This window comes from Artemia sp. Qi Xiang Cuo, chromosome 8 (assembly GCF_049724085.1).
Source record: "Artemia sp. Qi Xiang Cuo chromosome 8, ASM4972408v1, whole genome shotgun sequence".
NCBI classification, from domain to species: Eukaryota; Metazoa; Arthropoda; class Branchiopoda; order Anostraca; family Artemiidae; genus Artemia; species Artemia sp. Qi Xiang Cuo.
The window spans coordinates 32,932,720-32,958,983 of record NC_142801.1 but is presented as its reverse complement, the minus strand read 5'-3'; the positions used below and the strand labels follow the sequence as shown (position 1 = coordinate 32,958,983).

Below are 26,264 nucleotides of genomic sequence, written 5' to 3'. Positions count from 1 at the left end.
ACTGTATATGGAGTAAACACCGCTCTCTCTCTGATTGACCCCCAAAAAAATGGGTGTTACCTTAGAAACCCGTCTGGTAAGGCATGTACTATTCGTAGTAATAGGTGACTGACCCTGGTAAGTCATATTACGCAATCACTCGTCGGATGTATAGATGCATGCCCGTGGTAAGTCATATTACGCAATCACCCGTCGGATTCCCTATTGCCTTACTACTTGTAAATCTGAAGGACACTGCTAGACTCAAAGAGTGCCTCACGGAGGAGACCCCAGTAGTTTCCAAGTCATTTTTGTAAGAAAGTCATTAATGCTGTGTCTAGGGAAATGCATAAGTTAAAATATGGTCATTTCAAACATCGGCTCCAGTACGAAGAAGGAACATTTTCTGATCTGAGCAATGGCTAATATAAAAGAGTGGTCATAAAGTGTGGTCCTTTCAAACATCAGCTCTAATACGAAGAAGGAATGTTCTCGGATATTAATAATGGCTAGTATAAGAGGCTACGTATAAGCAACTATTTTTTCAAATATGACTCAAAACTAAGAAATACAGTAGCATTGCGCCTAGGATAAAAAAAAATTATTTAATTGAAAATCACCTTTTTTGGAATTGTCTACAGTATCTTTAAGTATAAAAAACATCATAATGATTAATTTGCTTCCTATTGAAACCGAGCTAATGCCTCTGTAAACTTGAAAAATCGTTTTTCTCCCCTTGATTAAAAAAATGCCTTCTCCCCCCCCCCTTCATGCATGTTCATGGATTTGCACTCCTGTTGAGTGTAGGTGCATTGACATAATCACTGTGTCCAACTCTTGCTTATTACTAAAGTCACTGCATATACATCTGACTGAGGGATTACTATAAAAGAAGACACAAGCATAGGCAAAAGGTAAATAGTGAACCCCAAGCTGAATTTTACACTGAGCTATATTTAGCTCGTAATAAAGTGAACAAGATATAAGCTAAGAAAAACTGGAGTAGAGAAAAAACATATGCTGCTGTGTTAGCCTCTTGTGGAATGGTGTTACGATGATCCCTTATTATTAGTAGTGTCTTTTGAGACAGTAACAGAAATCTTCAGCATCTGGCCTGACTTAACATGTGATAAGAAATTGAGGACACAGACACTTTGATGTAAACACTTGTCTTACTTATATTTCCTGCCAGGTACTTCTCGGCGTAGAGAGAAATATCTGCATCTTCCATTCACTTCACGCCATGGCGAGTAATGTGTTTTGCTAAGTCTGATTTGTCAAACATTTGTTATCTCGACCAAACTCTCTTTTTTCAGAAGTTCGAAAATTCTAAAGAAAAATATGGTGTATTTTAGAGCATAATATACACGCTAACTTGCGTAATGATTTTCCCGTTCTCAAGAGCTGCAAGAGATTTAGGGGGGTTGAAATTGAACCTAGGCCGCATATCAGGCTCAGATTCTTCTTATAAGAGTTCCATCAATTGATAGCTTCCAATTCTTCTTAATTTTGTCGGTTTCCGGTTTTTCGCCGTTTAGTTGATATGATCGGCAAGATTCTCAATTTAGAAACTTATTTACTGATGTCTATTAGCATTTTTTAGTCAATGCATTAACCTTCAACGCTGTTCATTTTTCCAGATACCTATTTTTGAAACTAGATCTGATGGTCGCGATAACTTACTGTCGGCTCTAGTTATAGCTACAAATTATTCTATCCCACATGCAAATTCCACAGAAATGTACGGGGTATTTTAAAACTTAATATATATGGTATATATGATTTGCTTAAAGATTTTCTAATCCTCAAGAGATGCGAGAGGTATAAGGGTTGAAATTCAACCCAAGCCATATATCAGATTCAAATTCTTTTGGTAGGGTTCTCGTTAATTGGTAACTTTTAGTTCTTCTCTTTTTTTTTTAGTTTTCATTTTTTTTTCTCCGTTTGGTAAATATTTGCGGTAAGAAATACAATTTTGAAACTTAATTACTGATACCTGTCAATATTTTTAAGCCAATGGACCTACTGTTGACACTGTTAATTTTTCCAGATACCTATTTTTGAAACCCGATCTGATGGTCGTGATAACTTCCTGTCGGCTCTAGTTATAGCTGCAAATTATTCTGTTCCGGAGGTGTGTGTATTCTTTAATAACAGACTCCATCGAGGAAACAGGACAACCAAAGTGAATACTAGTAGTTTGGATGCGTTCAACTCGCCGAATTTCGCTCCGCTTGTCAATATAGGAATCAATATTGAAGGTTTGTGCTCTTAGAACATTTCTACTGTTGTTCAGCCATTATTTTAAGACAATTCCATCGTGACTGGATATGCTTTATTCTTGGCCGACAGTAGTGTTCGTTTTTGTGGCTAATAGCAACTATTCGGGGCTCCTTCCGCATTAAACTAAGTCATTGATAAGTAAGACCCAGCCTAATTTCGATATTGGCTTGAGTTCAATATTTTGTTATGATCTACACAGGTGTGTTCCATGAATAAAGTCACGGTGCCATGCATGGAACTGTAGAAGGTGTACCGGATATGAAAGGCTAATAATATTGGTGCTTTCTCTGTGCCCTTATTATTTTTTCGTTTTCCCTCCAATTCCAAAAGGAAACAACTCTACAAAAAAAATTACACTGGAATAATGGGACCCAATAAGATTTCTAGTGAGACAAAAGACAGCAACAACTTGCCAAGCTTTGCTTTGATTTATTTAGGTTTTCACCAATTTCAGAAATGCTGGAAAGTATGTCTTTCATTTTAAAACTCTTTTGTTTTGTAGTAGATTATGGACTAGCTGTGTCTAAGGGTTCAGCTTCAATCCTTGACATAATATGGAAATTCTGGCAACTATCGCCTTGTCCATTGCAAAATACTCCTGGTCCTTGGCTCATCGAAGAAAATGGACCATTAAAAATTATGCTGTTGCAAGGACAAGGTAGCACTTAAAACTTACCAACTTCTCAAAATCTTTGAGTTCAGGGATGCCGATTCATAAAATTTAGACGGGGGGTGGGGGATTAAAGAATTAAAATTTTTATGAGTATACAAAAATAGCACTTTTTTGAATGTAGGGGGGCCAATTTTTTCTGGCTTTTCCAATGAAAATGGCAAAAAAAGATACTTTTTAAAATTATCAGGGTCAATTGAATTTAGGGGAAAAATACTGCCTCTCCCCTCCTTAATTGGTACCCCTGATTGAACTTACGAGCAGCAAAAGACTACTAGAACAATAGTTTGAAGAAACTGGAAGATAGTAATTGCAATAGCAGAGAACTGGTTAAAGACTTACGATAGTTTTGTCAAAGGCATCGCCACTACGCTACTAAGAATGGGAATGTGGGAAATGTAGCCTTATATTTGACATATCTAAATCCTAGAGATCACACTATAAAGGATATGAAACATACAGGACATAAAAGAACACGAAAAAGATATAAAGTTAGGGGTATAAGTTTAGTAAAAATATCTTAAACGGCTTACTTGATTCGGATTCGATATTTATATTTAGTACTTAAACTTTATGAAGTTTACTGAAAATCATGCATAAATATTATATCATTGTATATACATAAGGATATTCAAAACCATGCACACCTGAAGAATAAAAATTGAATGTCATTGCACTATTAGCTGCAATCTTAGCCGAAGAGAGGCACTTCAGTAGTAAGGCATCTAGTACCACTGCCAGTGATTGCGTAATATGCCTTACCACGGGCCAGGCATCTATATATTTGAACCCTACGCCTGAGGCATTTGCGGGTAAGGCCATAGGCACTTGAAAACCTAAATGCAAATTCAAGTTTTTTCTGACACAATTAACTGAATTTCTATTTCATGATATACAAGTTTTTTTTTTTTAGGTTAAATCCGTATCGGAATAACCGGTGTATCCTTTTAGTTTTCATTACAATTCATATTAGTAAGAGACTTGAATTAAAAGAGACTAGATTTTATTTTCAAGGATATTAATAGAGGAAAAAAATGAGGGGTGCATTTACATTACTGGATATTAATGTTGGAGCTAACAACAGTGATATAATTACTTCTTTAGTTTACAAGATTTGTATATTTTTTGCGAAGAGGTATTAGCGTAAAGGTATTGCGATGGTTAAGAATGCCTCATGGGTAATTAAAGAATGGGGTGCTTACATCAGATACTTAATAGATTTGACGCTTACAAGAGACATTGCTAGAGTCAAATATATTTAGTGTTGGTGATATTATGACCCTCCAAGTCCCCTGGGGAAAGGGCTGCACAGTGTATCGGTTTCGGACGTATTATTTTTGGGCGTATTGGTATCGCAGGTATCTATACAGATTTTTAGTAGCTCGTATAAAAGATATTACTCATATCTACGTTCTTCCTATAAATTCAACCATCAGCAACTTCAAAACGGCACTAAAAACGGCACTTTTGGTGCAGTGTCTCAAGTGGAAAAGCTGGGGCTAGTGGACTACCAGCACTTTTAGATTGACGTTTAATGGCTCATTCGAAAGCTAATGTTCGTATCTACGTTATTTTTATCATTTCTACCATCACTTAAAACAATAATTTTGATGTCACTTCTTAAGTAGATTAAATAAGAAAAACAAGTTTTTTTAAATTAAAGCAACGAGCGACGGTAAAACTTAAACCGAACAGAAATTATTCCGTATATGAAAGGGGCTATGCCCGCCTCAACGCCTCGCGCTTTACGCTAAAGTTTTTTATTTTTTTAAAAAAAATAGTAGGGTTAAATTAAAACTTTCTTAAAAAGCGAGGTGTTGAGGAGGGGGCAGCCCCGTTCATATAAAGAATAATTTCTGTTCGTTTTAAGTTTTAACGTCGTTCCTTACTTTAAGTTAAAAAAAAAACTTGTTTTTCTTTATTTAATTTTTTAACGTTTTTGAATTAATGCGGATGGTATGGAAAAATGGTACTTGTTAAATATTCGGGTAAACATACGACTAAGAAACGCTTCACTATAAATAAGGCTATCGTGTTTTTCCGAACTTTCTAGGGCGGTGGTAAATATATAGTTTAAATAATTCTAGTATTAATTGAGTTTTTGTGATGGTTTGGAAAAATGGTACTTGTTAAATATTCGGGTAAACATACGACTAAGAAACGCTTCACTATAAATAAGGCTATCGTGTTTTTCTAAACTTTCTAGGGCGGTGGTAACTATTTAGTTTAAATAACTCTACGAGGAATTGAGTTTTATGGATGGTATGGAAAAATGGTACTTGTTAAATATTCGGGTAAATATACGACTAAGAAACGCTTCACTATAAATAAGGCTATCGTGTTTTTCCGAACTTTCTAGGGCGGTGGTAACTATTTAGTTTAAATAATTCTAGGCGCAATTGAGTTTTATGGATGGTCTGGTAAAATGGTACTTGTTAAATATTCGGGTAAACATACGACTAAGAAACGCTTCACTATAAATAAGGCTATCGTGTTTTTCCGAACTTTCTAGGGCGGTGGTAAATATTTAGTTTAAATAATTCTAGGAGGACTTGAGTATTGTGGATGGTGTGGAAAAATGTTACTTGTTAAGTATTCGGGTAAACATACGACTAAGAAACGCTTCACTATAATTAAGACTATCATGTTTTTCCGGACTTTCTAGGACGATGGTAACTATTTAGTTTAAATAATTCTAGGATGCATTGAGTTTTATGGATGGTATGGAAAAATGGTACTTGTTAAATATTCGGGTAATCATACGACTAATAAACTCTTCACTATAAATAAGGCTATCGTGTCTTTCCTAACTTTCTTGGGCGGTGGTAACTATTTAGTTTAAATAATTCGAGGAGGAATTGAGTTTTATGAATGGTATGGAAAGATGGTACTTGTTAAATATTCGGGTAAACATACGACTAAGAAACGCTTAAATATAAATATGGCGTTCTTTAATTTCCTTAATTTGTTGGCGGTGGTATATATTTATTTTAAATAATTTTAGGAGGAATTGAGTTTTATGGTTGGTATGGAAATATGGTACTTGTTAAATATTCGGGTAAACATACGACTAAGAAACGCTTCACTATAAATAAGGCTATCGTGTTTTTCCAAACTTGCTAGGGCGGGGGTAACTATTTAGTTTAAATAATTCTAGGAGGACTTGAGTTTTTTGGATGGTTTTGAAAAATGGTATGTGTTGAATATTCGTGTAAACATACCACTAAGAAACGCTTCACTATAAATAAGGGTATTGTGTTTTTCTGAAATTTCTAGGGAGGGGGTAAGTATTTAGTTTAAATAATTTTATGAGGAATTGAGTTTTTTGGATGGTGTGGAAAAATGGTACTTATTAAATATTCGGGTAAATATACGACTAAGAAACGATTCACTATAAATAAGGCTATTGTGTTTTTCTGAACTTTCTAGGGCGGAGGTAACTATTTAGTTTAAATAATTCTAGGAGGAAATGAGTCTTATGGATGGTTTGGAAAAATGGTACTTGTTAAATATTCGGGTAAACATACGACTAAGAAACACTTCACTATAAATGAGGCAATCGTGTTTTTCAGAACTTTATAGGGCGGGGGTAACTATTTAGTTTAAATAATTCTAGGAGGAATTGAGTTTTATGGATGGTATAGAAAAATGGTACTTGTTAAATATTCGGGTAAACATATGACTAAAAAATGCTTCACTATAAATAAGGCTATCTTGTTTTTCCGATTTTTCTAGGCGGGTGTAACTATTTAGTTTAAATAATTCTAGGAGGAATTGAGTTTTGTGGATGGTCTTGAAAAATGGTACTTGTTAAATATTCGGGGAAACATACGACTAAGAAACACTTCACTATAAATAAGCCTATCGTGTTTTTCTGAACTTTCTAGGGCGGGGGTAACTATTTAGTTTAAATAATTCTAGGAGGAATTGATTTTTGTGGCTGGTGTGGAAAAATGGTACTTGTTAAATATTCGGATAAACATACGACTAAGAAACGCTTCACTATAAATAAGGCTATTGTGTTTTTCTGAACTTTCTAGGGCGAGGGTAACTATTTAGTGTAAATAATTCTAGGAGGAATTGAGTTTTATGGATGGTATGGAAAAATGATACTTGTTAAATATTCGGTTAAACACACGACTAAGAAACGCTTCATTATAAATAAGGCAATCGTGTTTTTCCGAACTGTCTATGGTAGGGGTAACTATTTAGTTTAAATAATTCTAGGAGGAATTGAGTTTTATGGATGGTATAGAAAAATGATACTTGTTAAATATTCGGGTAAACATACGACTAAGAAACGCTTCACTATAAATAAGGCTATCGTGTTTTTCCGAACTTTCTAGGGCGGGGGTAAGTATTTAGTTTAAATAATTCTAGGAGGAATTTATTTTTATGGGTGGTACGGAAAAATGGTACGTATGAGGCGGGGGTAAGTATTTAGTTGAAATAATTCTAGGAGGAATTGAGTTTTGTGGCTGGTGTGGAAAAATGGTACGTGTTGAATATTTGCGTAAACATACGACTAAGAAACGCTTCACTATAAATAAGGCTATTGTGTTTTTCTTGACGTGCCTACTTAGGTAATAATGGAACATTTAGTATTTTTCTAATGTATATGTTTTTCTTAAGAAATTCCCACTGGAGGTTTTATGACTCCTCCCCACCATGAATTCAGATGGTTTTAGGACTCATCTCACTAGCCATAACTCCATTCAACCTTGAGCGAAGGTATAAAAGTTTGATGAATTATTTCTCTACTTAACAAGTACATTAATAGCCTCCAAGATGATAGGACTGTATGACACCGAATTTATCGGATTAAAAAAATCATCTTGTGGTGTTATATTTGAATGTGCTTTTTTATTATTGTCTATGGATCTCGAAGAATTTGACTGTTATCATTGGATAGTGAACTATAATCTGTTTGAGTATGATAAAAGCTTGTGGAGTACTGCATTACGTTATATAAACAGACTAGGATTCTATGATAGAGTGATTACACCACTTAATAATGCTGGTCAGGAACTGAGAAATGTTCAGGAGGAAGTCAGGGAAATTTGCAGCTTTTTCGGGGTTGAAGCACTCTACGTAAAGGGCAATGTACCTACAGATAAAGTTTTGATTCAAAAGTGTGATCCTAGGATTCCACTTTTCAATCTAGAGGAGTTTAAGTGTCCTAAATTTGAAGGGGGTTATCACCGTCCTGAAGACGAGGTTAGGTTCTTCGCAAAGTGGATACCTAAGAACATACCTGATCGTGATAAATCCATAAGACATTTTTAAAAAAAAAAAACTATTCTATATCATGGGATCGTCACTTCTGGATGTTTAAGTGTGAACTCTAAGTACTTTTTTTATGTAAATATGTAGTGTTGTATTTTTTTTTTCTCAAAAAAATATTTTAATAAGTTTAGGCAATAGATATCTCTAAGTTTAACCCGTCTTTATTCTATAGAATAGTTTTATTCATTTCATTAAATTATGAAGAAATTGTAAGTAAGTAACAATAGCTTTCTTGAATTCACTTCCTGCATACAATACAGATATTTAATTCAAGAGATCATAATAAAATCGCAAGTAAGTAATAAGTTCTTTATTGTTTTCACGTATTGGATACACAATACTGAAATTTCATTCAAGAAATTATGAAGGAATCGTAAATTGGTAACACACTCATTCTTGAGGTCACCTCTTGTATACACAATGCAGAAATTTCATTTAAGAAATTATCAAAAAATTGTAAGTAAGTAGCAAAATCTTTCTTGAATTCGCCTCCTATGAAAAAAAATGTAAGTAAGTAACGAATTCTTTCTTGAAGTCACCTCATGGATACACAATACAGAAATTTCATTAAAGAAATTATGAAAAAATTGTAAGTAAGTAGCGAATTCTTTCTTGAATTCACCTGCTTGATAAACAAAAATCAGGAACTCAGAAATGTTCAGGAGGAAGTCGGTGAAATTTTCAGCTTTTTCGGGGTTGAAGCACTCTACTTAAAGGGCAATGTACCTACAGATAAAGTTTTAATTAAAAAGTGTGATCCTAGGATTCCACTTTTCAGTCTAAAAGAGTTTAAGTGTCCTAATTTTGAAGGGGGCTATCACTGTCCTGAAGACGAGGTTAGGTTTTTCGCACAGTGGATACCCAAGAACATAGCTGATCGTGATAAATCCATAAGACATGGTAAAAACTATTCTAAGACCATCGTTTGTGGATGTTTAATAGTGAACTATAAGTACTATTTTTATGTAAACATTAGTTGTTGTGTTTTTTTTCTCAAAAAAAAAAATCTGTTAATATGTTTAGGCAATAAATATCTTTAAGCTTAACCTGTCTTTATTCTGTAGAATAGTTCTATTCTTTTTATTAAATTGTGAAAAAATTGTAAGTAACTATCGATTTCTTGAATTTGCTTCCTGGACATAATACATATATTTAATTCAAGAAATCATGATAAAATCGCAAGTAAGTGATAAACTCTTTATTGTTTTGATATTTAATTCGAGAAATCCCATCAGTTGAATTCAAGAAAGAGTTTGCTACTTCCGATACTTTGATTTTGTCAATGCTATCCCAAGTATCTCTCAATAGATGTCGATAGAGGATTTATTCATTCTTATACCTAGATTTTCTCTATGTTAACCTATCTATCCAATATATAATGTATGTAAATCCTTTTCTTACATCTCCGATGTTTTAATAGACATTCTAAACGTTCGATATGCTAGCTTACTCTAAAAATAATGAACACATAACAATGTAAGGTATAATATATTTTTAATGAAATAATGTCATGTAGAATTGAACAACTTTGGACATTTTGAATCTGTTCCATAAAATGCTTCACCATGAACTCTCTTGATAGTATAGCTATTGTCTTCTCTTAGTTCGTAATCAGTAGAATATTAATTATTCCATTTTGACTCAAACACAATTTTTATAGGTGTGTCATCGACAGGGTCAATATACTTTTCGTCTTTGGTATTATTTGATTCATTGACTGTTTGATCAATGGCAGTAATGTTTGCTGGTACTTTATTTTTCATCGATTCATCTTTATATTCCTTGGTGATATTGTCGGCCGATGCCCTTTTTATTTTTCTAGCAATTTCAATGTCTATTATCACACTATTTTTACACAGGTAACAGTTCCGGCACGTAGACAGGATATGGTTTATGATATTAGTAGAAGAGTAGGCCTTTCTTTTCGTCTTTGCTTTTGTTTGAATGCTAATACCCGAAAGCTGACGATATGGTTTAACACTGGGTAACATGTTACCACAAGCACTAGCAAGAATATGCCCCTCTTTATCAACTATTATTTTTATGTTGGCATTCTCATTGAGTGTAATCATCTCCGGAGATCTCAATCTCGCATATCCACCTTCATAAGAGTTGAATTTTTTTGGTACTCCAAAGAAAGTTAATTCCTTACTACCGTGAAAATGCACGCATACGTTTCCGATAATGCTACCACTTGTACTTGTTTCATAGTTCAAATACTTCTCCTTGTCAGCATTCAATGCTACAATAATACTATCATGTGAACACACTTTCTTAAAATGCTTCATCTTCACTTTTTTAGAGATATTAGTTATTTGTTTATCGTTCCACTGTGTAAGACATACTGATTTAATACATGCAATAAACTAGGTAGTGTCGATAACCGGCCATAGAGCAGTCTTTGCGGGGAGGAGTCACTGAACTCCTCTTGAATATACAGTACAGATACTTCATTCAAGAAACGTGATTAAACACGTTTTGAAACTACATGCTATTTACTTGCCTTTCCTTGGCACCTTTCCAAACGAGCGGGGATTCCCCACTGGTTCCTACACATTGCAAAAAGTGAGCAGTACGAAAACTCCACGTTTTCAACCAGCCTAGTTTTTTAGGGACCAATCAGGAGAGACATGCAAAGTCGACATAGCTTTATTTCATTTTTAAGGTTAATTTAGACTAGGTTACGTGCGCGCATGTAACCTCGACTAAATTAACCTTAAAAAATGAAATAAAGCTATGTCGACTTTGCTTGTCTCTCCTGATTGGTCCCTAAAAAAACAGTCTGGTTGAAAACGTGGAGTTTTCGTACTGCTCACTTTTGCAATGTATAGGAACCAGTGGGGAATCCCCGCTCGTTTGGAAAGGTGCCAAGGAAAGGCAAGCAAATAGCATGTAGTTTTAAAACGTGTTTAATCAATTTTCTTGAATGAATTATATGTACTTTATATTCAAGAGGAGATCAGTGACTCCTCCCCGCAAAGACGGCTCCATGACTGTTTATCGACACTGCCTAGTTTATTGCATGTATTTAATCAGTATTTTTTACGCAGTGGACCGATTAATACATAAGTAATATCTCTAAAAAAAGTGAATATGAAGCATTTTAAGAAAGTTTGTTCACATGATAGTGTTATTGTAGCATTGAATGCTAACAAAGAGAAGTATTTAAACTATGAATTAAGTACAAGTGGTAGCACTATCGGAAACATATGCGTGCGTTGTCATGACAGTAAAGAATTGAATTTCTTTGGAGTACCAAAAAATTCAACTCTTATGATGGTGGATATGCAGATTGAGATCTCCGGAGATGATTACATTCAAAGAGAATGCCAACATAAAAATAATAGTTGATAAAGAGGGGCATCTTCTTGCTAGTGCTTGTGGTAACATGTTAACCAGTGTTAAACCACATCGTCAGCTTTCGGGTATTAGCATTCAAATAAAAGCAGAGACGAAAAGAAAGGCTTACTCTTCTACTAATATCATAAACCATATCTTGTCTACGTGTCAAAACTGTTACCTGTGTAAAAATAGTGTGATAATAGACATTGAAATTGCTAGAAAAATAAAAAGGGCATTGGCAGAAAATATCACCAAGGAATATAAAGATGAATCGATGAAACACAAAGTACCAGCAAACGTTACTGCCATTGATCAAACAGTCAATGAATCAAATAATACCAAAGACGAAAAGTATATTGACCCTGTCGATGACACACCTATAAAAATTGTGTATGAGTCAAAATGGAATAATGATTATTCTATTGATTACGAACTAAGAGAAGACAATAGCTATACTATCAAGAGGGTTAATGGTGAAGAATTTTATGGAACAGATTCAAAATGTCCTAAGTTTTTCAATTCTATATGACATTATTTCATTAAAAATATATTATACCTTACATTGTTATGTGTTCATTATTTTTAGAGTAAGCTAGCATATCGAACGTTTAGAATGTCTATTAAAACATCGGAGATATAAGAAAAGGATTTACATCCATCATATATTGGATAGATAGGTTAACATAGAGAAAATCTAGGTATAAGAATGAATAAATTCTCTATCGACATCTATTGACAGATACTTGGGACAGCATTGACAAAATCAAAGTATCGTAAGTAGTAAACTCTGTCTTGAATTCGACTCATGGGATTTCTCGAATTAAATATCAAAACAATAAAGAGTTTATTACTTACTTGCGATTTTATCATGATTTCTCGAATTAAATATCTATATTGTGTCCAGGAAGCGAATTCAAGAAAGTGATTGTTACTTACAATTTCTTCAAAATTTAATGAAAAGAATAGAACTATTATAAAGAATAAAGAAGGTTTAAGCTTACAGATATCTACTGCTGAAATGTATTAAAATATTTTTTTTTTGAGAAAAAAAAACACAACAACAAATGTTTAAATAAAAAAATAGTACTTATAGTTCACTCTTAAACATCCACAAAAGATGGTCTTAGAATATTTTTTACCATGTCTTATGGATTTATCACGATCAGCTATGTTCTTATGTATCCACTGTGCGAAGAACCTAACCTCGTCTTCAGGACGGTGATAACCCCTTCAAATTTAGGACACTTAAACTCTTCTAGATTGAAAAGTGGAATCCTAGGATCACACTTTTGAATTAAAGCTTTATCTGTAGGTACATTGCCCTTTACGTAGAGTGCTTCAACCCCAAAAAAGCTGAAAATTTCACTTACTTCCTCCTTAACATTTCTCAGTTCCTGATTTTTGTTTATCCAGCAGGTGAATTCAAGAAAGAATTCGCTGCTTACTTACAATTTTTTCATAATTTCTTTAATGAAATTTCTGTATTGTGTATCCAAGAGGTGACTTCAAGAAAGAATTTGTTACTTACTTACAATTTTTTCATAGGAGGCGAATTCAAGAAAGAATTTGCTACTTACTTACAATTTTTGATAATTTCTTAAATGAAATTTCTGCATTGTGTATACAAGAGGTGACCTTAAGAATGAGTGTGTTACCTATTTACAATTCCTTCATAATTTCTTGAATGAAATTTCAGTATTGTGTATCCACTAGGTGAAAACAATAAAGACCTTATTACCAACTTGCGATTTTATTAGGATTTCTCGAATTAAATATCTGTATTGTGTGCAGGCAAAGAATCCAAGAAAGCTCTTGTTACTCACTTACTATTCCTTCATAATTCAATAAAATGAATAAAAATATTCTACAGATTAAATACGGGTTAAGCTTAAAGATATTTATTGCCTAAACGTATTAACATATTTTTTTGAGAAAAAAAAATACAACACCACATATTTACATAAAAATAGTACTTAGAGTTCACACTTAAACATCCAGAAACGATGATCCCATGATATAGAATAGTTTTTTTTTTTAACCATGTCTTATGGATTTATAACGATTAGGTATATTCTTAGGTATCCACTGTGCAAAGAACCTAACATCGTCTTCAGGACGGTGATAACCCCTTCAAATTTAGGACACTTAAACTCCTCTAGATTGAAAAGTGGAATCCTAGGATCACACTTTTGAATAAAAACTTTATCTGTAGGTACACTGCCCTTTACGTAGAGTGCTTCAACCCCAAAAAGCTGCAAATTTCACTGACGTCCTCGTGAATATGTCTCAGTTCCTGACCATCATTATTAAGTTTTATAATCACTCTATCATAGAATCCTAGTCTTTTTACATAACGCAATGTAGGATTGCACAAGTTTTCATCATGCTCAATCCGATTATAGTTCACTATCCAATGATAACAGTCAATTTTTTCGATATCCATGGATAATAATAAAAAAGCACATTCAAATATAACACCAAAAGATCATTTTTTTAATCCTATAAATTTGGTGTCATACAGTCCTATCATCTTGGAGGCTATTAATGTACTTGTTAAGTAGAGAAATACTTCATCAAACTTTTAAACCTTCGCTCAAGGTTGAATGGAGTTATGGCTAGTGAGATGAGTCCTAAAACCATCTGAATTCATGTGGGGAGGAGTTATAAAACCTCCAGTGGGAATTTCTTAAGAAAAATACATACATTAGAAAAAATATTAAATGTTCCATTATTACCTAAGTAGGCACGTCAAGCAAAACACAGTAGCCTTATTTATATTGAAGCGTTTCTTAGTCGTATATTTACTCAAATATTCAACATGTACCATTTTTCCACACCAGCCACAAAACTCAATTCCTCCTAGAATTATTTCAACTAAATACTTACCCCCGCCTCATACGTACCATTTTTCCGTACCACCCACAAAAATGAATTCCTCCTAGAATTATTTTAATTAAATACTTACTCCCGCCCTAGAGAGTTCGGAAAAAAAACGATAGCCTTATTTATAGTGAAGCGTTTCTTAGTCGTATGTTTACCCGAATATTTAACAATTATAATTTTTCAATACCATCCATAAAAATCAATTCCTCTTAGAATTATTTAAACTAAATAGTTACCCCCGCCCTAGACAGTTCGGAAAAACACGATTGCCTTATTTATATTGAAGCGTTTCTTAGTCGTATGTTTACCAGAATATTTAACAAGTATCATTTTTCCATACCATCCATAAAACTCAATTCCTCCTAGAATTATTTACACTAAATAGTTACCCTTGCCCTAAAAGTTCAGAAAAACACAATAGCCTTATTTATAGTGAAGAGTTTCTTAGTCGTATGTTTATCCGAATATTTAACAAGTAACATTTTTTCCAGACCAGCCAAAAAAATCAATTCCTCCTAGAATTATTTAAACTAAATACTTACCCCCGTCCTAGAAAGTTCAGAAAAACACAATAGGCTTATTTATAGTGAAGTGTTTCTTAGTCGTATGTTTACCCGAATATTTAACAAGTACCATTTTTCAACACCATCCACAAAACTCAATTCCTACTAGAATTATTTAAACTAAATAGTTACACCCGCCTACAAAAATCGGAAAAACACGATAGCCTTATTTATAATGAAGCGTTTCTTAGTCGTATGTTTATCCGAATATTTAACAAGTACCAGTTTTCTATACCATGCATACAACGCACTTACTCCTATAATTATTTAAACTGAATAGTTACCCCCGCCCTAGAAACTTTAGAAAAAGACGATAGCCTCAATTATAGTGAAGTGTTTCTTAGTAGTATGTTTAACCGAATATTTAACAAGCAACAATTTTACATACCATCCATAAAAATCAATACCTCCTAGAATTATTAAAACTAAATAGTTACCTCCGCCCTAGAAACTTCTGAAAAACACAATAGCCTTATTTATAGTGAAGCGTTTCTTAGTCGTATATTTACCCGAATATTTAACAAGTACCATTTTTCCACACCAGCCACAAAAATCAATTCCTCCTAGAATTATTTAAACTAAATACTTACCGCCGCCCTATAAAGTTCAGAAAAACACAATAGCCTGATTTATAGTGAATCGATTCTTAGTCGTATGTTTACCCAAATATTAAACACATACCATTTTTCAATACCATCCATAACACTCACTTCCTCCTAGAATTATTTAAACTAAATAGTTACACCCGCACTATAAAGTTCGGAAAAACACGATAGCCTTATTTATAGTTAAGCGTTTCTTAGTCGTATGTTTACCCGAATAATTAACAAGTACCATTTAACAATACCATCCATAAAACACAATTCCTCCTAGAATTATTTAAACTAAGTAGAAACTCCCGCCTAGAAAAATTTGAAAAACACGATAGCCTTATTTATAGTGAAGCGTTTCTTAGTAGTATGTTTATCCAAATAATTAACAAGTACCAATTTTCCATACCATCCAGAAAACTCAAGTCCTCCTAGAATTATTTAAACTAAATAGTTACGAGTGCCCTAGATGGTTCGGAAAAACACGATAGCCTTATTTAGAGTGAAGCGTTTCTTAGTCGTATGTTTACCCGAATATTTAAAAAGTACCATTTTTCAACACCATCAACAAAACTCAATACCTCCTAGAATTATTTAAACTACATAGTTACCACCGCCCTAGAAAGTTCGGAAAAACACGATAGCCTTATTTATAGTGAAGCGTTTCTTAGTCGTATGTTTACGCGAATATTTAACAAGTACCATTTTTCCATACCATCCGCATTAATTCAAAAACGTTCAAAAATTAAATAAATAAAAACAATTTGTTTTTTTTAACTTAAAGTAAGGAACGACGTTAAAACTTAAAAAGAAAAGAAATTATTCTGTATATGAATGGGGCTGCCCCCTCCTCAACACCGCGCTTTTTACGCAAAAGTTTTACTTTCTCACGACTCTTTTTTTTTTAAACAATAAAAACTTTAGCGTAAAGCGCGAGGCGTTGAGGAGGGGACAGCCCCTTTCATATACGGACTAATTTCTGTTCGGCTTAAGTTTTACCGTCGTTACTTGCTTTAATTTAAAAAAAATTGTTTTTTTTATTTAATATAATTAATAAGTGAAATCAAAAGTATTTTTTTAAGTGATGGTAGAAATGATAAACATCACGTAGATACGAACATTAGCTTTCGAATGAGCCATTAAACGTCAATCTAAATGTGCTGGTAGTCCACTAGCCCCAGCTTTTCCACTTGAGACATTGCACCAAAAGTGCCTTTTTTAGTGCCGTTTTGAAGTTTCTGATGGTTGAATTTATAGGAAGAACGTAGATATGAGTAATATATTTTATATTATCTACTAAAAATCTGTATAGATAACAGCGATACCAATACGACAAAAAATAATACGTCCGATACCGATACACTGTGCAGCCCTTTCCCCAGGGGACTTGGAGGGTCATAATATCACCAACACCAAATATATTTGACTCTAGCAATGTCTCTTGTAATCGTCAAATCTATTAAGTATCTGATGTAAGCACCCCATTCTTTAATTACCCGTGAGGCATTCTTAACCATCGCAATACCTTTACGCTAATACCTCTTCCCAAAAAATTCGCAAATCTCGTAAACTAAAGAAGTAATTACATCACTGTTGTTAGCTCCAACATTAATCTCCAATAATGTAAATGCACCACTCATTTTTTTCCTCTACTAATATCCTTTCAAATAAAAACTATTCTCTTTGAATTCAAGTCTCTTACTAATCTGAATTTTAAAGAAAACTAAAAAGATACACCGGTTTTTCCGAGACGGATTTAACCTAAAAAAAAAAACTTGTATATCATGAAATAGAAATTCAGTTAATTGTGTCAGAAAAAACTTGAATTTGCATTTAGGTTTTCAAGTGCCTATGGCCTTACCCGCAAATGCCTCAGGCGTAGGCTTCAAATATATAGATGCCTGGCCCGTGGTAAGGCATATTACGCAATCACTGGCAGTGGTACTAGATGCCTTACTACTCACTTCAACATATTTAGGGAATAAGAATTGTATGCAATCTTTATTCTTCATCCTTTGCTTTGAAAACCTCTCATTGACTTAGAAAGCAGTAGAGGTTAATAAATCTTATGAAATAGTTATGATTTGCATTTTGACCCCCTAATAAGGCTTATGAAGTGAAGAATGCAGTCGGAATGAATGCTTGAATGGATATTTTGGATGGGAAGCTTTATTGTGAGGAAATTTATCATTTTGCTAGGTTTCAGAAGAGGAAGAAAGTGGGGATCACCCTTTGAGCCTCAAGGTCATATTATTGCCACTTTCTCTACTTTCATATATTCTTTTGCTTTTATTCATTTTTTTTCTTCTTCAGCATGTTCAGTTCTGGAGCCCGAAGCTAATGCAGAATATGCTACAACATTGTGTATTTATGCTACCAAAAACCATTCATAGTTCTGACCGCTGAAAAGGCAAAAAAAGTTGAGTTAAAAAAAAAAACTGGAAGTTTTTTTAGTCCATATGCCATATTCTTGCTATAACGAAGTTGTAAATGTTCTGTTTATCCCCAATAAATTCGTGGTGGATCATAAACTATTATTTAAGGTCGATGAAAATCTTAAGTTTCGTCTTGTAAATGTTGCATCAAGTAATAATTAACACCGGGTTGGGCTTGGCTCTATTGGGTTATTTACATTTATTCTGTTTTTTTCTTTAATATAAGCTGCTAGAGTAAATAATCAATTCCCAGACAAAAACTTCACAACTTCTGGGAGTTAGCTCAGGTCCGAATATCCGAAAATCTCTGAAATTTTCTTTTAACAAGCTCAACCACTTTAAAATTAAAAAGAAACTTTGTACGGAAAGCAATTGTTTACCCTACCACAACTAATAATTGCAATCTCTATCAATAACAGCTTTGGGTTCAGCCTAAACTTCTTTAATTTGACATTTTCACATGTTAATTCTTTTTAATTTTATTTTAGTGAACCAGAATCTCATTTTTCGACCAACAGAACTCGAGAAATTTCACGTTCACACTAATTTAAACAGGAATGTTGGTATACTCAGGATTTTTCCGTCGATAACAACACAGACGGTAAGTAACAAAACGGTTATTCACCCTGGACTCTTCAGAAACAAGTTCCCCAAAAAGACAACACCAAGAATTTTTGTTAACTTAGATGTTTATAGCTCTTCATATAGTAAGGTTATAAAATTTATTACATACACAATATAGTTTTGTGTCAAAATACTCTTATAAATTCGCTCTATTGCTATATGTTTAATGAAGAGAGGTGGTCATTTTCGATGCGAGTCCTAATTGCTCATAACATCAAGATAAAATGCTATTTTATGAAACATTTCAAGAGACTTCAAATAAAATCGACGTATTTCATTCGAAAGAAGTTCCTTCATGTTAGGTTAGTTTTTCCCAATGGGGTATGACTGATAGTTATTCCGTACTGATGTTGTCCAAATTTTCTATTTTGTTTGCTTGTTTTGTCCCCCCCCCCCTTTCTTATATGTCCCTTTAATTTTTAGTTGTATGTATTATCTAATTCTTCTTTAGCTTTACCAGTTTTTTACCTTCTTAACCTGATCTGGAGCTACATTTTAATTACTTTGACTAAGGAACGATTTTTCACTCTGTTGTAGTTGTTTTGACATTGTTTGCCAGTTTGTCAGTTTTCTTGTGTTTTTTTTTATGATTTTTTTTATGACTCCGAAATTCGAATTTAGCCCTTCGGGGCTTGTAATTGAAATTTTTAGAAATAACTATCTTATCATTGTCCTTTAAACCTATTCTCTCTACGGCTATGCAAATCGTCTCACAACCCCTTTATCTCTTGACCTCGGCCACTGGTCGATCTTCCTGAGGTTAACTAGGGAGAAAAAAACACAAACAGTTGAGCTACTCAAATACCAAATCGAACATATCCACCTCTCACATTTTGCGATATTGAAGCTAAATATCACGAATAGTATAACTAATATATGTATATTTAGTCTAGAAAGGTACAAAAAATAGAATGGCCTTGCTTACAGTGTAAGTTTTATGCGTTTCTCCTTGCTGGATGCTCCATGTGATTAGTCCTGAGAACGACCGAAGAAAATGTAAAAATTAGTCCTATTCCAATTAGATCTTATCACTGACCTTTGTGGCAAGCACCTTTACTGATCTATACGGTCTAAGCTTCAGCAGGGTCGTTCTTAGTTTGGTGCCGTCTGAGTCCCCGATAAGTTTTATAAGAAGCTACAAATGTCTAACACAAATACTCTTAAATGTCTTGGCAGCCCCTAACCGAGTGGTGCCAATTCAGAAAAATATAGGACGAGACAAAAAATTATTGTTCAAAATCAAAAGAAGGGTTTTTTTTTCTCGATTTTTTTTTGTAAATGAAAACACAGTGGGTATTTTCAATGGAAATATATATATATTTTTTTTTATTTAGGGGGGGGGGGGAAAGAAACCTAGGGAGGTGAAACTTTTTAGGCAAGATTGAGCCTGTTGTTTTTTTAAAATAAACTTTCAAAAACGATTAATATTAGCCTACGTATTCTATAAAGTCTTCGGATTAAGAATGTTATACACACTCTTTTTTAGTAGAGAGGGGTCAGGAGGTCCGAACGGGGCACCAAATATGGGCATAGAATACGGACAGGGCTCCATATATGGGCATAGAGTCATTAGGGAGAATACGTGGCTAATGGGGTCAATGACCTCTTTTTCCAAGGTCGATTTATTTGATGTTTCTATGTGTAATAACATCGACCTTGACATTCGCTGAGAGCGTGCACTTACAACAACAACAACATCGACCTTGGAACACCTGTGCTGTCGACCTCAATTCACCTATCGTGAATCAATAATTCCCCATAGAAACAACAAATTAATTTCCCCTTTCTTGACAGATCAATCAATCAATGACATCATCTGTCAGACTTTAAAAATTTTCGCCCTAGAAACATTTCTCCAGGAATAGATCCAAATCATTAATGTCTTTGCCTCGGGAACAACTCTTTTGATCGAACTCCAAAGGATATTAATAACCAAAGGCCATGGAAACAATTAGGCAAGAAACATCTTAGCGATGAATTGTTTTAGCGCGCGAAAAGGTTTCTTATTAATTTGAAATGCGTTAGCGCAGAGATGCCAATAACAAAGGAACACGCTGAATTCATGTTTAGGGATTATTTGGGCGAAACCGTTTTGGACAGGTTATGGAACTATTTCGGTGAAACAGATAGAGACATTTTAAAAGAAGATTTTTGAAGAGATTTTGGAAGAGGTTTTGAGTGTGATCGTTATAATACACAAGTTTCATTTGAACAGTGTTGTGAGGTCCTCAAACCCAACCCCAAAGGGTTCCAATCCTCCTACCCCAACCCCGAAGGAAGCCCCCGGTCCTCAAAAGCCCCCCAAGCTCCCAAAGGCCCTCCACCGGTCCCCAAATGTCCCCCAGGCCCCCAACTGTCCCCCCGGACCCTCAAAGGCCCCCCAAGCTCCCAAAGGGCCACCGGCGCCCCCAAAGGCCCACCCAGACCCCCAAAGACCATCCCCGGGCCCCCCAAAGGCCCATTGAGCTCCCAAAGGACCAACGGGGTCCCAAAGGCCCTCCACCGGCCCCCAACTGCCCCTCCGGACCCCCAAAGGCCCTCCCCAGGCCCCAAATGTCCCCCAGGCCCCCAACTGTCCCCCCGGACCCCCAAAGGCCCTCCCTGTGCCCAAAAAGCCCTCTCCCGCCCCCCAAAGGTCCCCCGGGCTCCCAAAGGACCAACGGGGTCCCAAAGGCCCACCACCGGTCCCCAAATGTCCCCCAGGCACCCAAAGGCCCTCCCTGTGCCCCAAAGGTCCTCCTCCGGGCCCCAAAGGCCCAACGAGCTCCCAAAGGACCAACGGGGTCCCAAAGGCCCTCCACCGGTCCCCAAATGTCCCCCAGGCACCCAAAGGCCCTCCCCGGCGCCCCAAAGGCCCCCCCAGACCCCCCAATCCCATCTCCGGGCCCCCAAAGCCCCACCCCCCGTCCCCAAACGTACCCCCCAGCTCCCCAAGGACCACCGACCCTCAAGGGACCCACAGACCCACACAGGCTCACCCCCAGCACCCGTCTTTCGTTGAGGTGTGTTGTCTGAAACCTATGATTGGGGATGTGTAGTTTGCTACTTCAGGCTTTTCTGAGCTAAGGTTTCCTAGTATTTCCTAGGTGAATGTTGTCTGAAACCAATAGTTTGGGATGAGTAGTTTGCTATTTCAGGCTTTTATGAGCTAGTTTTCTTAGCCTTTCGTTGTTTTGTGTTGAGTGAAACTTATGATTGGGGATATGTATTTTGCTATTTTTGACTTTTCTGAGTTGGATTTCTTAGTCTTTCATAGTTGTGTGGTGTCTGAAACCTATGATTTGGGATGTGTAGTTTGCTATTTTCGAGTTTTCTGAGCTGGATTTCTTAGCCTTTCATAGGTATGCGTTGTCAGAAAATTATGATTTGGGATGTGTAGTTTGCTATTTCAGTCTTTTCTGAGCTAAGGTTTACTAGTATTTCGTAGGTGAATGTTGTCTGAAACCAATAGTTTGGGATGAGTAGTTTGCTATTTCTGTCTTTTATGAGCTAGGTTTCTTAGTCTTTCGTTGGTGTGTGTTGAGTGAAACCGATGATTTGGGATATGTAGTTTGCTACTTTTGACGTTTTTGAGCTGGATTTCTTAGTCTTTCATAGGTGTGTGGTGTCTGAAACCTATGATTTGGGATGGGTGGGTTGCTACTTTTGACTTTTCTGAGCTGGATTTCTTAGCCATTCGTAGGTGTGTGTTGACTGAAACCTATAGTTTGGGATAGGTAATTTGCTATTTTTGACTTTTCTGAGCTAGGTTTCTTAGCCGTTCATAGGTGAGTGTTGTCTGAAACCTATGATTTGGGATATGTAATTTGCTATTTCCGACTTTTCATATCAGGATTTCTTAGTCTTTCGTATGTGTGTGGTGTCTGAAACATATGATTTGTGATGTGTGGGTTGCTATTTTTTTGACTTTTCTGAGCTGGATTTCTTAGCCATTCGTAGGTGTGTGTTGACTGAAACCTATGATTTGGGATGGTTAATTTGCTATTTTTGACTTTTCTGAGCTAGATTTCTTAGCCTATCATATGTGTGTCATTTCAGAAAATTATGATTTGGGAGGTGTAGTTTGCTTTTTGGACTTTTCAGAGCTAGGATTCTTAGTCACTCATAGGTGTTTGTTGTCTGAAACTTCGGGTTTGGGATGAGTAGTTGGCTATTTCAGACTTTTCTGAGCTAAGGTTTCTTAGTATTTCGTAGGTGAATGCTGTCTGTAACTTATGATTTGGGATATGTAAATTACTATTTTGTGCTTTTCTGAGTGGGATTTCTTGATCTGTCATAGTTGTGTGGTGTCTGAAACCTATGAGTTGGTATGTGTTGTTTGATATTTTAGACTTTTATGAGATAGTTTTATTATACTTTCATAGGTATGTGTTGTAAGAACATTATGATTTGGGATGTTTAGTTTGCTATTTCGGGCTTTTCTGAGTTAAGGTTTTCTAGTATTTCGTAGGTGAATGTTGTCTGAAACCAATAGTTTGGGATGTGTAATTTGCTATTTCCGACTTTTCATAACCGGATTTCTTAGTCTTTCGTAGATGTGTGGTGTCTGAAACCTACGATTTGGGATGTGTGGGTTGCTATTTCAGGCTTTTCTGAGTTGGATTTCTTAGTCTTTCATAGGTGTGTATTGTCTGAAACCTATGATTTGGAGTGGGTGGATTGCTACTTTTGAGTTTTCTGAGCTGGATTTCTTAGCCTTTCATAGGTGTTTGTTGTCTGAAACATATAGTTTGGGATGACTAGTTTGCTATTTTTGACTTTTCTGAGCTAGGTTTCTTAGCCGTTCATAGGTGAGTGTTGTCTGAAACCTATGATTTGGGATATGTAATTTGCTATTTCTGACTTTTCATAACCAGATTTCTTAGTCTTTCGTAGGTGTGTGATGTCTGAAACCTATGATTTGGGGGTGTTTGGGTTGATATTTTTGACTTTTCTGAGCAGGATTTCATAGCCATTCGTAGGTGTGTGTTGACTGAAACCTATGATTTGGGATGGTTAATTTGCTATTTTTGACTTTTCTAAGCTAGATTTCCTAGCCTTTCATAGGTGTGTCCTTTCAGAAAATTATGATTTGGGAAGCACACAAAAACTTACATGCACACAAAAACTTACACACACACACACACACACACAAAAATTACACACACAAACACACTAAAACTCACACACACACTCAAAAAATAAAACACAAACAAAAACTTACACAGACACACACACACACACACACACACAAAAACATACATATTAACACAAAAAAACACAAACACACACGCACAAAAAATTACACACACACACACTCACAAAACTTACACATACACACACGAAAACTTACACACACACACACACAAAACTTACACACACACACACACACACACACACACAAAAACTTATACATGCACACGAAAACTTACATGCACACAAAAACTTACATGAACACAAAAACTTACACACACACACACAAACAAAACTTACACACACACACACACACACACGAAAACTCACACACACACACGCCAAAACTTACACACACACAAAAACTTACACACACACGCACATACACATACACAAAAACTTACACATGAACACAAAAAAAACTCACACACACACACGCCAAAACTTACACACACACAAAAACTTACACACACACACAAACACAAAAACTTACACATGAACACAAAAACTCACACACACACACACGCACAAAAACTAGCAAACACACACACACACACAAACACAAAATAAACAAACACACACTAACACAAACACACAAACTCAAAAACAAACACACAAAAAAAATAACACACACACACACACACACAAACTTACACACACACACAAAAAAATTACACACACAAAAACTAACACACACACACATACACACACACACACACACACACAAACTTACACAAACACACAAAAAACTTATATCCACACGCAATAGCTTAGACACACAAAACTTACACACACGCCAAAACTAACACACACACAAAAAATTACACACACACACACACACACATACACAAACACATAAACAAGAACACACAAACACACACACACACACGCACAAAAACATACAAACACACACACACACACAAAACTTACACACACACACACAAAAACTTACACACACACACACGAAAACTTACACACACACGCCAAAACTTACACACACACACAAAAACTTACACACACACACACACAGTAAAACTTACACATGCACACGAAAACTAACATGCACACAAAAACTTACAAACACAATATAGTACAAAGAATAAAAAACTTAAAAAATTACACAAAATAAAGAATAGACAAACTCACTAAATCTAACACTCAAAAAAACACAATTACTCAAAAAATAATTAAAACACACACACAATATCACAAACACACTAAAAAAAAATTACACACACACACACACACACACAAAACTTACACACACACACACACACGAAAACTTACACACACACGCCAAAACTTACACAAACAAAAACTAACACACACACACAAACACACAAAAACATACACAAACACCCACACAAAAAACAAACACAAACAAAAAATTACACACACACACATACAAACACACACACACCCACACAAACATACACACACCCACACACAACATATATACAAACACAATAGATAAGACACACAAAAACTTACACACACAAAACAAAAACTTACACACACTCAAAAAAACTTACACACACACAAAAACTTACACACACACACAATAAAACTTACACACACACGCAAAAACTTACACACACACACAAAAACTTACACACACACACACACACACACACAAAAACTTACACATGCACACGAAAACTTACATGCACACAAAAACTTATACACACACACACGAAAACTTACACACACACGTCAAAACTTACACACACAAAATCTTAGACACACAAAATTTACACACACACACACAAAAAAACTAACACACACACTCAAAAACTTACACACACACACACAAAAACTTACATACACAAAAACTTACACACACACACACACACAAAAACTTACACACACACGCAAAAAATTACACACACACAAAAACTTACACACAAACACACACACACAAAAACTTACACACACACACACACGAAAACTTACGCACACACATATAAACACACACACACTTACACATTCACATGCACACACACACATACACACACACACACACACACACACACAAAAACCTACATATGAACACAAAAACATAAAAGCACACACACACACACACACACACACAGACACACACACATACATACACACATACACACACACACACACACACACACATACACACACACAAACACACACACACAAATACACAAACAGACAAACAAACAAACAAACACACACACACACATACACACACACATACACACACACACAGACACACACACACACACAAACACAAAAAAACAAACACATACACAAACAGAAAAAAACAAACAAACTCAAACACACTCAAATATACAAACTCACACACACGCAAAAACAAAAACACAAACACACACACACACAAACACACAAACACACACAAACACACACACACACACAAACACACACACATAAACAAAAACAAATAAAC

At 35.2% G+C, this 26,264-nt stretch overlaps 1 protein-coding gene across 1 annotated transcript in view; it reads left to right on the top strand.

Annotated features, from left to right (window-relative positions):
• Positions 1 to 26,264, top strand: part of LOC148949343 (L-asparaginase) — a 90,251-nt gene that overhangs the window by 26,258 nt on the left and 37,729 nt on the right. Inside the window, exons 2-3 of the mRNA XM_089092678.1 lie at positions 2,030 to 2,240; positions 18,520 to 18,632. Coding sequence (XP_088948804.1) covers positions 2,030 to 2,240; positions 18,520 to 18,632 — 324 coding nt within the window. The remainder of the gene's footprint in view (positions 1 to 2,029; positions 2,241 to 18,519; positions 18,633 to 26,264) is intronic.